Raw genomic sequence first — 13,253 nt, forward strand, 5'->3', positions numbered from 1 at the left:
TACATACCAAACAAACATAATGCAAAAAATATATGAAACTGTTTCCTAATGTGTCTCTCATCTGAAGCCTAGCAGAGAAAATGTTTTAGGAAAATTAACTAAGATATGAATAACATTGATTCTGAAGTTATCACAGTTGAGTCAAAGTAGCCTGACATTTATAGTGAAGGGAGTCTAGGCTAATGTTGCTTGATTAAACTAGCAAGCTCAAACAAATAGAGCACTAACGAAAACTGATATCCTGACTTGTTTGTAATTCTGTTAATTTAGTTCATATGGTAGCTTAGACTATCTCCATGCTAGAATAAATGCTCTAAAAATATAGTCATGGCAACAATATTCCATTGTTTACTTCAATTGTCAGTGCTTACTTCCTTTTCTCACTGTGACCTTATTGCACAATAGTATTTCACCTGTTCTACATATTTCTTCCTTATGCTTGTTCTTTTTCCCCTCCTATTGTTTAAAATACTGTATCTCTTAAGTCTTCCTGTATTGTGAATCATAAAGTGGCAAAATGTGTACTTTGTGTTTACAGTACTTTGAAACCCCTGTTCAAAGAACAGAAACAACTCAGTCTGAGCAGTCAAAGAAAACCTGAAAAACTGGACACTTTGTGGAATGACGGTGATGTCATCCCATTGTCCTTGAGATCACATGACCACATGTGAAAGGGAAGATGGTTAAGCCTGAGCGCAGTTCTCTGCTCTGACTTTACATCTATAGGCTGTTTGTTTACCACCACTAACGATGAAAATCTTAATTTTTCTAATGTGTATGTGCTACCTTCTTCCTGTGCAGCCTGAAGACATGGACCGCTGTACGTAAATGAAACGCTACACTTCTGCTGCTTTCCTCAGTCATGATAGAATTTGTAGTTTGGCTAATAGTCTTGGTTTCTGTTGACTGTTTTCTTTTTAACAGATGCCTATTGTGAGAGTTGTCTAACAACAGCACAAGGTATGGTTGATAACTATTGAGCTTGCTTAAAAAACAATGATTTAAATAATATGCAATGAATGATCAACCAAGTGCCTCTTGTTTTGACTATTTTCTGTAAGAATTAAATAAAATCATATGCATACTGCTGCCCCGTCAGAGATTGAGAAAGCCATGAAGGAAGCCCCAGATGAGAGCAGACAGACAGTAGTTGAGAACCTCATCACTGGGGGTGTATGTGAGAAACTGCTGTCCTACAAACATGACCACGACTCTAAGGACAAAACAACATCCTCCTGCATGCACTTGTTAGGTAAGATCAGGAGGAATTAACAATGAATTTGCATATTATTTTTTACACTCTAATGAATCAATCGCTTTTTTTTTACTCTCCATCTAGAGTCTCATTATGACCAGCTCCACGTAGCTTTGGTGAATAAAGAACCAAAGCATCTGGATATAGTCCTGTGTTATGAGCAGTCCAGGGCATGTATAGGGGTGAAACGCCAGTCTTCTGAGGTAGGCTATAGGTATAATCTTGAAACACATATACATTATTATCATTAGGCTAAATTGCTCATATGATAACTAACATTTTTTATCTTTTGTGATAGAGTTCCAAAACCCCCTTTACAGAAAGTGACATTGAAGCTCTACTTCGAGACAACAAGGAGCATGTGCGCATTGCTCAACCTGTACATTCAGGTTCACCTGTGCACTCAAAAGATGAGTTGTAAAAACAGCAATGTGAATGTGTGATGGCTTGTTGTATTGTGTTTTTCAGTGTCAGTATAATAAAGACATCATTGGAAATCATTGTCCTGGACATGTTTTCCCTTTGTTGAATATGTGTCAGGGCAGTGGTGTACTACCAACAGTCAAAGTTCTTTGGTCCAATTGACAAACCATCTCAAATTCAAATCAGCATAACATGGTAACAGAGCCACAGGCTGATGGTCAGATTAATCTGATAGAATGATCTGGGTTGAACATTTTCTGTGAGGCCCTACTGACCCATCTACTGCTCTCTGTGCATTCCTGCCTGCACCAAGTTCACTACAGAAACTAAGTACTCTGTGCAGGAAAATACTATATGGTTTTCTGTGTGATGGTTTGTGGTAACTTGGTTAAACACACCTTATTTTAGGAATATGTTTAATGTTACAATATAATAATAAAATAGTAACAAATCCCTCGTTGTGATCCAGACACTTCAATACCATACAGACATAATCACCTCACGAGTGAGAAAAAGTCACTATAATTAGCCGAAACACAGACATTATCATATAGTGCATTCTTCATATTGGAGTTGCAAAGGAGAAAATATGGATATATCATAGACTAGATGAAAGTTATGTTGTTTTAGAAAATATATAAATATGGCTGGTATTGTTACCTAACTTCCCCAGGACTCCAGATCTCCAGGGGCCAACAAGAGCCAGTCTGGGGCTTTATGTGACAAATATTGTAGTAATATCATTTCAGTCAGGAGAGACTTTGCTGCAAAAATACGAAAGGTTTATTGATCACATGCACAAGGTTAAACTGTATTGGCTATGTATGTATGCTTATACATACAGACATATATACATACAGTATACATACATAGCCTACATACATACATACATACATAGGCCTACATATGTATGTAGGCTGTGTATGTATGTATGTATGTATGTATGTATGTATGTATGTATGTATGTATGTATGTATGTATGTATGTATGTATGTATGTAGGCTATGTATGTCAAAATTGTAAATGTAAATTTGAGACCTCTATTAGGCTATATCTTGGGAAAATTCAAAACATTTATTTGTGTATTAAGATTGCTCAGCAAAACTGTGTCCATGTAAAATTCCAGAATAGGACTACTGTACACAAAAGAACAATGTAATGTGTGATGAACAATAGGATCTATCCTTTTTTTTTATCCGTCACAAATGAGGTGATTTAAAATGTAGATGTGAGGTAATTGTTTGACAAAAATCTCGTTCCATTTTTCCTTACAGTTTCACCCTTTACTTTCCTCTAGTTACTTTACCACTGCTTTCCCGCCATATTTGAACAATCATTTCCATACCACCACATTCTAGCATCATTCTTTCATCCGTGCATAAGTTGAATTCTTGACATTAGAATGAAATGGTTGATAATAGCAAAGTAAACAGGTCGCGTGGACCATATTGGAACGTGGCCCGGCGCGCTGTTGCTAGGAGGCGCTGTTGGAGCCCGGAAGAGTTGAAACTGATGATGATGATGGCCAACCCGAGATTGAAGGAGAAACACAAGGTTCATATTATAGCCGCACTTTTTTGTTCCCCTGCGACATTTGTGCGTGTCTAACCCGTCGAGAGAAAGGAAAGGAGATATCACTTCCCCCCATTTGAAGGTAAGAAAGGGGTAACGAGAAATAGACACGGACACGGGTGGAACGTTATCAACTGTCATTCTGCCAGGGCACATCTGGACTAAAACGTCTTTATGGTATCAAAATATGCCGTCAAATCGAGTATCTTATAGACTTTACGTTCAAAACTGCCGGTATCAAGCTTGCTCTATAATAGCTGGGTACAAAAAGAAATTGATTCCCACCTCTACTGTGCTGTCCCTAGGCTGTAATGAATCAGTGCATGTGCAGTAACATTTGACTGAAGACCACTAACGTTAGGTCACTGGCAGTAAGGACCCAGGTTGAATTAAAACCTAAGCGAGGGAAGGCAATTTTGATAAATGATCTCTAAAAGTAGCCTATCATCCCTAATTACAAATCCGTTTTAACTGAATTTACGTTTTAATTTCATCTATATAGCCATAACAGCTGTGCACTTGGACTAACGCCCTGTTACACTACCTGTCTGTGAACGATAAGTACTATACATTCTGTACTATCCATTTGCTGACAGGCATTTCAGAAATAGAAAACTGTATTGATTAGACACACGATTCCATATGCATTTCCATGAGACACGGAAATGGAAGTCAGTCACCAGCGGAGGAATGGCAGGAATGTGATGAGTGTGATAAAACCATTTAGGGCAGACAGAGCCTCTTTTGTTGTAGGGTATTTGCCCTGCTCTTCCACATATGATCCCAAGTGTTTTCCTGTAGTGATCCACACCCAGTGCAGTCGAAGCTAACATGTCCACTGACTTGTTGACATCCATCTAATTCCACACTCTCCATTTAATTTAACAGCTGGGTGACGAGGCTACATGGTGTGTGTTTCCTATTCAGAGTGTGGATGTGTGGGTGTCCAGAGATGGAGAGCTATGAGGACTTCTGTCTGCGGAGTTTGGCCATACTGCAGGAGGAGGGGAAATTCAAGAAGACGACATTTGAGCCACTGTGGTCCCTGAAGGCTCTCTCCGTTATCCGCTTCCATGGAAGAGCTGTGCTTTCGCCTCTGGTAAGGGAGAAATAAACAGACATGAGAACTTATCCTAATGGGACAAAACAAGATGTAGCTAAACCAATTACAGTTTCTAAAGTTAATTAATGGAAAGAAGACAGAAACCATAGCTAATGGATGTTTTTAAGAGGAAGAGTAAATGCCACAAAGGTGGCTCTGCTTTTTGGTTTCTCTAGAGAGTCTGTATATCTGCCACTGTCCTGCTGTGGCTGTGTTAATGCTGCATAGTAACAGAAAACATTGCTTACACTGTTCAGTTAGAGTTACAGTGAGAAAGATGTTTTGATACATATTTTAGGTATAACACACAGATGTGCATAGACATAATAACACTGACAGATAATCACACGGTTTGAATTAAATTCAAGTTAACATTTCATTGATATCCACTTAATATATCTGAAGCATGTGTGCTGACTAGTCCCAATTAGATCAGCAGTTGGCAGGGGTAAGAGAGAGGAGATAATTGATGACGGGGAACACCAAGGCTGTCTGATGTTAGTCAGGAGAATCCATCTGCTAGTGGCTGCTGACAAAACAACTTTTCAGAAATAGCCACGATTGAAAGCCAATGTGAGGCTGAGGATCATTGCAGATTTCTCTTCCACTCAAACAAAGGAGACACAAACATATAGTGGAAGACGATTGATTGTGTTATCAGTAATAACTGAAAATAGATAGAAACAAACCTTGAAATACATTTTGTGTATTGGGAATTTATTATAACTAGTATTTGACTAATCTTTCCTCACGTGATAGTGCTTTAGTCTTTTTGAGCTAAAATGTAGCTCAAGAGGTTTTTAAATATAGTAAACATAGTGTGTATTTTCTTCATCCAGTTGAGTGCAGAGCAGCGCATTGAGATGTGTGACTACAGGCGGAGAGCGGTCCAGCTGGAGGTGGACAGACAGAACCAGCAGAATAACAACCTTTTGGCTCGGGTTCAGGACATGCTGGACCAAGCTCAGGTCAGTTGCATAGTATGGTAAACACTAAGCCACTTCGTTGTAATAATGTCATAAACACACTTCATCTAAAATTCTCAAATATGCCCATATGCAAAATAGGTCTGTGTGCCAGTCCAACGATGTAGCACCAAAACTAAATTACAGTCTGTCCCAGAATCTCTCGTGACACTTTGCAGACTTAAATACACTGAACACTGTCTCTGGTAGGCTGTGCTATTTTTACCTGATGATGGCCTTTTTTTTGGTCACCTCAACATCCAAAGCAATATTTTCCAAATCAGCTCTTCTCATGAAATTTCTGATCTTTCAATAAACGTGATGAGCCAGTTATTGTCTGTAGTTACTGTTGCCCCTGTGATATGTTTCTATCACAACCAAAGGATGTAGCTATATGTATTTTTACTGGAACACCAACATCAACAATCCAGACTGAGCTATTTATTGAGATATCTGGATACATATTTATTGTGTCACTAAAGAGTTTTAGGTGATGATAGGTGTGGAAATAGCATGTAAGCATTCGGTGTCTTCAGGTTAAAGTGCTCATATTATGCTGTTTGGCTTTTTCCTTTTCCTTTATTGTGGTATATATCTTTTTGGTCCAAGTTATAGGTGTAGAAAGTGAAAAATCCCAAAGTCCACCCCAAAGGGACTTACCATCTCCAACAGAAAACACTGTTCACAAACTGCTCCAAACAGCTCTATTGTAGTCGTTCATCACTTTGTAACACACGGTATAATGCTCACCTAGCTGCTAGCATGGCATGCCATCATACTCTGCTTCTTAATGGCTAGTTGTCCTTAGCTAGCTACTGCGCATGCGCGACTCCCAACAAAGATGGAACAGAAGTGCGATAACTCACTCTGTTGCTTAAACAGAGCTCAACACACAGAGTGAAAAAATGAGCTGCAGCAGTGTGCAGTACGACAAAAATATGGTGTTTTTTGAAAATTAAACCATGTAAACCTTTTCTGGTACAACCTCTAAATACAATTATGAACCTGAAAATAAGCATAATATGAGCACTTTAAGATTAACTTTAGGTTTCTTAGATTTTTCATGATGGAAGGCTAGGGCCAGGTTAGGATTGGGTTTATACTATATTGGTATAGTATTCAGACTTTATAATAGTTATTCTGAATTTGGTTACCTGACAAGTGACTTTTTTTAGTTTAGGCACCTGATAATTTGTTGAGAACCAACACTGGGTTTCCTGTTTTTTCCTTTTAATTGTTAATATGTCATTGATGAATGAACTACTCCATCAGCTTGTCATTCTTTATAGTCCCTTTTTATTAAAGCAATCACTTATTTGATGATTGGTCATCATTACTTATTGTCTCTGTACAGGCACATACAGTACCAAGGGAAGATGTTGAAAAGATGCCAGTTTCTAAATCTGCAACAGTCAGTGGCTACACCCTGGTAATTGACTCTCCTGGACTTCCCAGAATCCCTGGATTTGGGATTCAGACAAATGATGAGCCTGCCACTACGTGCTCTGAGACCCCCATCCTCAATGGCTGCAAGGCAGTGGAGGATGTGGTGGTGGAGAGGGAAGAGAAGAGTGAGGAGGAAGAGGAGGAGGAGGAGGAGGAGGAGGAGGAGGAGGAGGAGGACATTAGTTTGGACAGTCTTCTTAAGAGATCAAGGGAATATGTGAAGAGAGAGCAGATTCAGCAGGGGTCAAAAATGATCCACACAGCCACCAGGAATCCACCGCCGGAGACGGTCTCTGACAAGGAGAATAAGAGCTGCAGTCCCATGGGGGACACGGGCGTTGAGTTTGGGTTCAGTCTGCACCATAGCCCTATTGGCCAACCTCAGACCCAAATCCAGCATCAGACTCTCTACGACCACAGTCCCCAACAGTCTGGATGCCTCTCACCTAGTCTACCTGACCGGTTTGCTCGTCTCCCCAGTCCAGAGTCCAGCATTAGTCCCCGTGCACAGAGACGCAGACCCCGCCCATTTTCTACAGGAAATATCCATATTTCATTTCCCATCGGCCCAGCAGACCTTATTCCCCGAAGCCCAAGAAGGTCAGGGGAAGGTTCTGGCATGGGAGATTGGGGAGAGGCTCTCTCAGGGGCTGTAAAGTCCCCCGATCACTGGGGCTCAGCGGGAAGTGACAGTGGTGGTGGTGCTAGCAGGAGCGGCGATCGGCGATCCAGCCACTGTGGTACCAGTCCAGTGCAGGAGACCTGTAGCCCCGGTAGTGCCTCAGGGCTTAGCCCGAAGGGACACCATGACCATCTGGCTGCAGGATTTCGCCGGCGCTGCCACACCCTGGACAGCCAGCTGCATAGCTACCACTCTGGAGTTGAGCACATAGACCGCAGCCAGGAAAGGGTTCCTCGCTTCATGGCAGGAGTCACATGGAAGGCTCCAAGTTGGCGCACCCCTGCAGCCCCCTTAAACCAGTCGTATGAGGTAGATATTCCCTCACCATCTCTGCTGAGGCCCCGCATGTCTCCTGACACGGCTCAGGTCACACTCAAGATGGAGCCTGACGACACTCAAGGGACAAACAATGGACGGATCACACCAACTGTCCTGTCCAGAAATGCAGCTGAGGCACAGGCCAGCAAGACGGGTGAGTCTCACCTATATTTACTAAAATCTACAGAGTTAAATTGTGTAATTTCCACTGTTTCTCCCACTACAGCTTTTAGGTTAGATATTGTATGATGGAGAAAGGAAAAGTGAAGGGGAATGATACAAACTTTAAAAGATAAATGATTTTACGTATATTTATTTGTGCACGTCAACAGAGGAGACCCAGAGGCGAGCACAGGCTCTGGAGGACATGCAGAGGCGTCTGGAGGAGGAGCATGTCTTGCAGATGTCTCTGCTCCTGGCTGAGCAGGAGAAAGAGCAACATCGCCTCCGTCTGGTCAGCACATGGAACTACACAATATCTAGTCTAATAGAAGTAGATACCAATTTATTTATTTTTTGTGCAGTATTTTATCAGTTATTTTACAAATTGCCAAGAAAAGCAACAACAAAATTTACTAAATGTATTTTGTTGTTTAGTTGCAACAGAAGTGTGAATTGATTCTGTTTTGCTTACGGTTAATGTACTGAGGAGTGTTTGTGTGTGTGTACTGTAATGTTAAGGAGCTGGAGGAGACAGAGAGAAGACTGAGGGAGCAGGAGGGTGTGCGGCCTTTGAGTGGGGATGTGTGTGGGTGGAATTGTAGGTCTGTGAGTGACAGCCGTCCTGTTGTGAGCCCCTCCTGCCCGGGACTAAGCCCTGCCCACACGCCATCTGAGCGATCACCTGGACACAGTAAAGGTACCGCTTCAACACGCACACTTATTACTGTGTTAAAGTTTGTAAAACAGTTGTGATAAAAGGCTGCATACTTAGAGACAGAAGGGTATGGACCTTTTTCACAGCAGACATGTTGACATGTCATAGTAGGGAAAGCACAGGTGTATTCCAAACCATTAATGATGGCTGCATTCCACTTAGGAGAGGCCCTGGTATTGTGCATGCTGACTCATTGATATAGCTTACTGGGACACATGATGGAATTGAGCCATCGTAAAGGTTATCAATTTAAGCTGTGCTTTTCCTACTATGACAAGTCAAAATGTCTGCTGTGAAAAAGGTCCATTGTGGAGAAATTGTGCCCAAGTTTTTTTTTGTGCCCTTTTTGAAAACCTAAAACATAATACTGGAGCTTTCTGTCTACATTCTAAGCTACATTTTGTATGGACAACTTCTCATTTAACATTTACAATTAACAATCATTTAACAATTTAAAAAAGATAAATTGGTGCCATCACTTGTGGCTTCCTCTCACACAGACTGAACAAAATAGAGATGTCACCTAAAACAACTTAAACGAAAGTTTTTTTTGTTTCCTTCTCAAGGTTTCCCCAGTCCTGAAAGTTCCAGTGTATCTTCTCCCTCTGTCCAGCCTCCCGTCTATCTGTGGGGGCCCACATGGGCAGTTAGCAAACCTCGAGCAAGGCTAAGTCTGGTGGGTATGCTCAAGTAGACAAGAGGTTGTGTGACTGCATGTGTTTATACAGTAGATGGACCTTTGTTTCTCAAACCCTCTCTGTGCTTCTCTCTTCACATTCCCATCTTCTTGTGTCCTTGTCGTGTTCTCCAGGTTCTGACATCAGAGCAGCAGAGAGCGTTCTGTCGAATCGGCGCAATCATTCGAGGTTTCCTTACTCGCAGACTGCTCAAAACAGAGAAGGTCAGACACCTGCGCCAGACCATCACGGTGAGATAACACTCTCGCATACACGCAAAAAGCACATGCTAATAAATGTGCACAACTAATTGAAAACACTAATGTGAGTGTAATAAGAGTTGTTATATTATTATTATACTTGTAAACTAATCGTTGTGTTAGTAACTGGGGAAAAATGTATGTGTATGTGTGTATATATGTGTTCTTAGGATATATATGTGTTCTTAGGATACACAGGAATTCATCCGTTCATTCCAGACTGAAGCTCCACAGAAGAGAGGCCTCTGCTCAGCAGAAGATCGCTCCCTGCAGGGCAGAGTTAGAGCCCAGGTATGAATGTGTAGTTACTGTCTATAGACAGCAGAGGTCCATCTTTCTTTGTGTTTATGCGTGGATCTTTTGTCCCTCAGTTACGTGCAGCCCTTTATGACATCCATGACATCTTCTTTGAAATGCCTCTGGGGGGTCGATTAGCATTGCTGCAGCAGGAAAGGGAGCTCCGAGCAGAGAGGAAGCTACGAGAAATGGTAACCTGAAAATACAGGCTTGCAATCAACCCCATAATGATATTTAATCAGAAGAAGGTGACATTAAAAAGAAAATACAGACTTCCTTTTACTCTCAGTATGAACTTAAAAACTAACTTGAGTTTGATCTTGCACTGAAGCATGTTTTTGGACAATTTCTGTAATGTATACCAAATATCAAGACAGTCATGACTCAGCAACTCCATTTAAGATTAATTACAATTGGTGTACCTTAAAATAAAAATAATGATGAGCTGTATTTATATAGCACCTTGATTACCAAATTTAAAAAGTGACTTACAGTAGAGAAACACTGTTTTGTGGCAACCTAATCATGCCTTGTCTGTCAATGCTGTCAATGTCAGTTACTTCTATTCTAAACTATGTTCTTTACTGACTGTGTCGAACCTGCAGGAGAAAGCCAAGTGCCCCAAGGAGAGAGTGGTTCTGTCTGCCGCCACACAAAGGTCTCTGGACAGGAAAAAGAGGTGAGATGGGAAAGAGGAACACATCCTTACATAGCAGATGGGATCTGGTTTTAAATGTGAATGCTTTCAATGATAATATCCAGTGATCAGCAGTGTTTTTTATTGCATGTATTTGCTAATCCTTCAGGGTTGGTCAATCCCCAGCACAGGGTAGGAAGATGCAGCAGAAGCCAAAGAGCCCCACTACCAACAGGTGCCAAACACAGCTGTGGGCGTTTTGTAACCTCTTGTTTTTATTTTTGGGTTTTATACTGTATCTTCCTGTGTTCATTGTCCCAGAAAATTAACTCTCTATCATTTTTTTCCTTTCCCAGAGTCCTGAAGCCAAGCCAAGGCCAACATTCTCCTGTCCCAGGCCAGCTGAACCGCCAGGGGTCAGTTTATACTTGTTTCACCATAATTGTTGTTTGTTTTTATTTTTTGTGTGGTGCAAGGGTGGCTCTGTGAGAGCACCCTAAATTTCGTTGTACCTTCACAGTGCAATGACAATAAAGGCTATTCTATTCTATTCTATTGCAAAGTGCCTTATCTTGCTATCATAAATCACATAAACTGTACATTATTCAAGATACATTCTTCGCTCCACTACTGAGGAAATGTTGATTGGCTTGTTGGTTTGCTCCTGTCCTGATTGACCAGGCCAATGCATTACACTTTTTACATTTCATATATTGTTTATAATGAAAATACCCAGTAGTGGATGTCAGACTTTGCTAATTTGCATATCATATCAGTAACATTTTGTCAATTTAAATAATTAACTGTAATTCCAACACCATTTTAATCACCTCTCCCTAAAGGCAACAGTGTACATAGATGTATGAATTTCAGCTTTTACAGATGCCTATGAAGTCAGAAAAGCATGACAGTGTCTGTTTCCTCTCAGGAGCTGGTACAGAAAGACGCCAGAGGAGAGAGTGAGGCGCTCAGACAGCCTGAAGAAGCAGCACTCCCTGGGTTAACAGGTGACTCAACATCCCCTGACCTGTGAACTTGATTTTTTTAGTCTTTGAATACAAACGTCACACCACTGAAACTCCAGTCAGCGCTGCTATTATGATTGTCTGAAATTCAAATGATTGTATTCACTACCACACTTTAGCTCATTGATATACACCATCACAATGCCATTGCTTTTGACTGTTGTAGCTTGCTGAAATGTTTAAGTGGCTACAACTGATTGTTATCCGCAAAACTCTCATGTAGCTTGATACTGTGTGTGGAGTATTGGATGATAAGATAGGCACATTTTACATTTTAAAGAAAAAAACAAGCTTCTGTACTTAAATGAAAGCTAGAAGGTTAGAGTTGAAAGGAAATAAAAACATGTTTATCCGTGCCTAAGAATTATGCCTTTGCTATCTGTAACATTTAAGCATGCATACATTTACCAATTGTGTTCATAAACATTTAGTGCTTATAGCTGTAAGAGAATTTACAAACATCCGTTTCATGGTCACATTCACATAATGTAGTTTCCATATTTAAGTATTTAAGTGAAAATAGTTCATTAATTATATTTTTTTGATTACCTTTGCTTTGTTTCTTTATTAAATGGTGCTGAGTTTACAATATTCTGAGACATTTCAGTGTGTTTCAACAATTGGCTTAAATCAATGCCAAATCAATTTTTTTTTTTTAAATGTCCTTGTTTACACACGCTGTTATAATGTAGCTTTACATAACAGGAGATGTATAGCAGACACTCAGTGTGGAGTTTCCTCTGGAAAACTACTGAGAACATTTTTATTATTAAGACCATGTTACAGTAAATGCTTGCCAAATTCTCTAAGGTTTTCTCTTATTGTCCACTGGCCATGTCAAAGAATAAAGGGACAGACTGAATTAAAGAATATTAATGTGAACATATTCTCACCTCATGTAAAGGAATTGGTACATCCACTTGTTCACTGCGATACCACATTGACTTTATACTTCTGTGCAGTAGTATTCAGTGTCTGGATGTTGTTTGCTAACATTGTTGTACGGTCTCTTAAATTTTTTTTTTATTTATTTAAAATGCCAAATTGTCATGTTTTCTATGACCAGAATAAATTCTGAAATTATCAGCATTTTCTGGACTCTTTTTTAATTTTTTTAAGATTATGTTTTTTTTGCATTTTAGGCCTTTATTTGATAGGACACATTAGGCATGAAAGGGGAGAAAAAGGGGGAACTACATGCAGCAAAGGGCTGCAGGTCAGAACCGAACCCGCGGCTGCCACGGTGAGGACTGAGCCTCCGCACATGGGGCGCTCACTCCACCAGGTGAGCTACCCAGGCCCCAGAGTCTGGACTCTGATTTGCTTTCATTTTCATGCATATACTGTATATAACGGTACGTTTCCTTAGTTTCGTGATTTTAGAAACACATTTCTGGTCGTGTGGTTTCAGATAGTGATTATGTTTAAGATATTTTTCATTTGGTCCAACATTAAGGTCATAAGCCACATAAACACAGAGGAGTAGACTATGCTGCAGATCTTTCAGAGGTTTATATGGACATTTTTATACTATTTTGTTTTTGCTGAGAAACTGTACACTAAATGAAATCTATTGTTACCATCACAAAACCAAGTTGACGAACACCAGCTGCTGCCCATGTGAGGAAGAAACCTAAAAGTTTTTACATCCACACTTTAATTAGTGAGACTCATTCACAATGTTGTATGTGCAACAGGATTCATACTGCAATTACAA

General features: G+C 40.4%; 1 protein-coding gene across 3 annotated transcripts; it reads left to right on the forward strand.

Annotated features, from left to right (window-relative positions):
* The first annotated feature begins 3,167 nt into the window (after positions 1 to 3,167).
* On the forward strand, positions 3,168 to 12,625 carry LOC120574968 (centriolar coiled-coil protein of 110 kDa-like). Of its 3 annotated transcripts, none has more exons than XM_039825501.1 (14): positions 3,168 to 3,332; positions 4,139 to 4,349; positions 5,192 to 5,320; positions 6,672 to 7,917; positions 8,096 to 8,256; positions 8,445 to 8,622; positions 9,207 to 9,316; positions 9,452 to 9,568; positions 9,767 to 9,868; positions 9,949 to 10,065; positions 10,480 to 10,553; positions 10,681 to 10,746; positions 10,868 to 10,927; positions 11,440 to 12,625. In XM_039825501.1, the coding sequence occupies exons 2-14, from the start codon at positions 4,185 to 4,187 to the stop codon at positions 11,513 to 11,515; spliced, it is 2,601 nt and encodes an 866-aa protein (XP_039681435.1). In that variant the 5' UTR covers positions 3,168 to 3,332; positions 4,139 to 4,184; the 3' UTR covers positions 11,516 to 12,625. The 3 variants fall into 3 exon arrangements, with proteins under 3 accessions (XP_039681435.1, XP_039681437.1, XP_039681436.1); XM_039825503.1 differs by having other exon boundaries at positions 8,096 to 8,217; XM_039825502.1 differs by having other exon boundaries at positions 4,178 to 4,349.
* Positions 12,626 to 13,253: the final 628 nt, after the last annotated feature.

Source organism: Perca fluviatilis, chromosome 15, assembly GCF_010015445.1.
Source record: "Perca fluviatilis chromosome 15, GENO_Pfluv_1.0, whole genome shotgun sequence".
Lineage (NCBI taxonomy): Eukaryota > Metazoa > Chordata > Actinopteri > Perciformes > Percidae > Perca > Perca fluviatilis.

Bases quoted from the DNA above. Each gene is read 5' to 3' on its own strand.
- LOC120574968 (XM_039825501.1), top strand. From the start codon at position 4,185: ATGTGTGGGTGTCCAGAGATGGAGAGCTATGAGGACTTCTGTCTGCGG. The intron at 4,350-5,191 runs GTAAGGGAGAAA...TTCTTCATCCAG, and splicing joins GAGCTGTGCTTTCGCCTCTG to TTGAGTGCAGAGCAGCGCAT. The intron at 10,747-10,867 runs GTGCCAAACACA...TTCCTTTCCCAG, and splicing joins AAGAGCCCCACTACCAACAG to AGTCCTGAAGCCAAGCCAAG.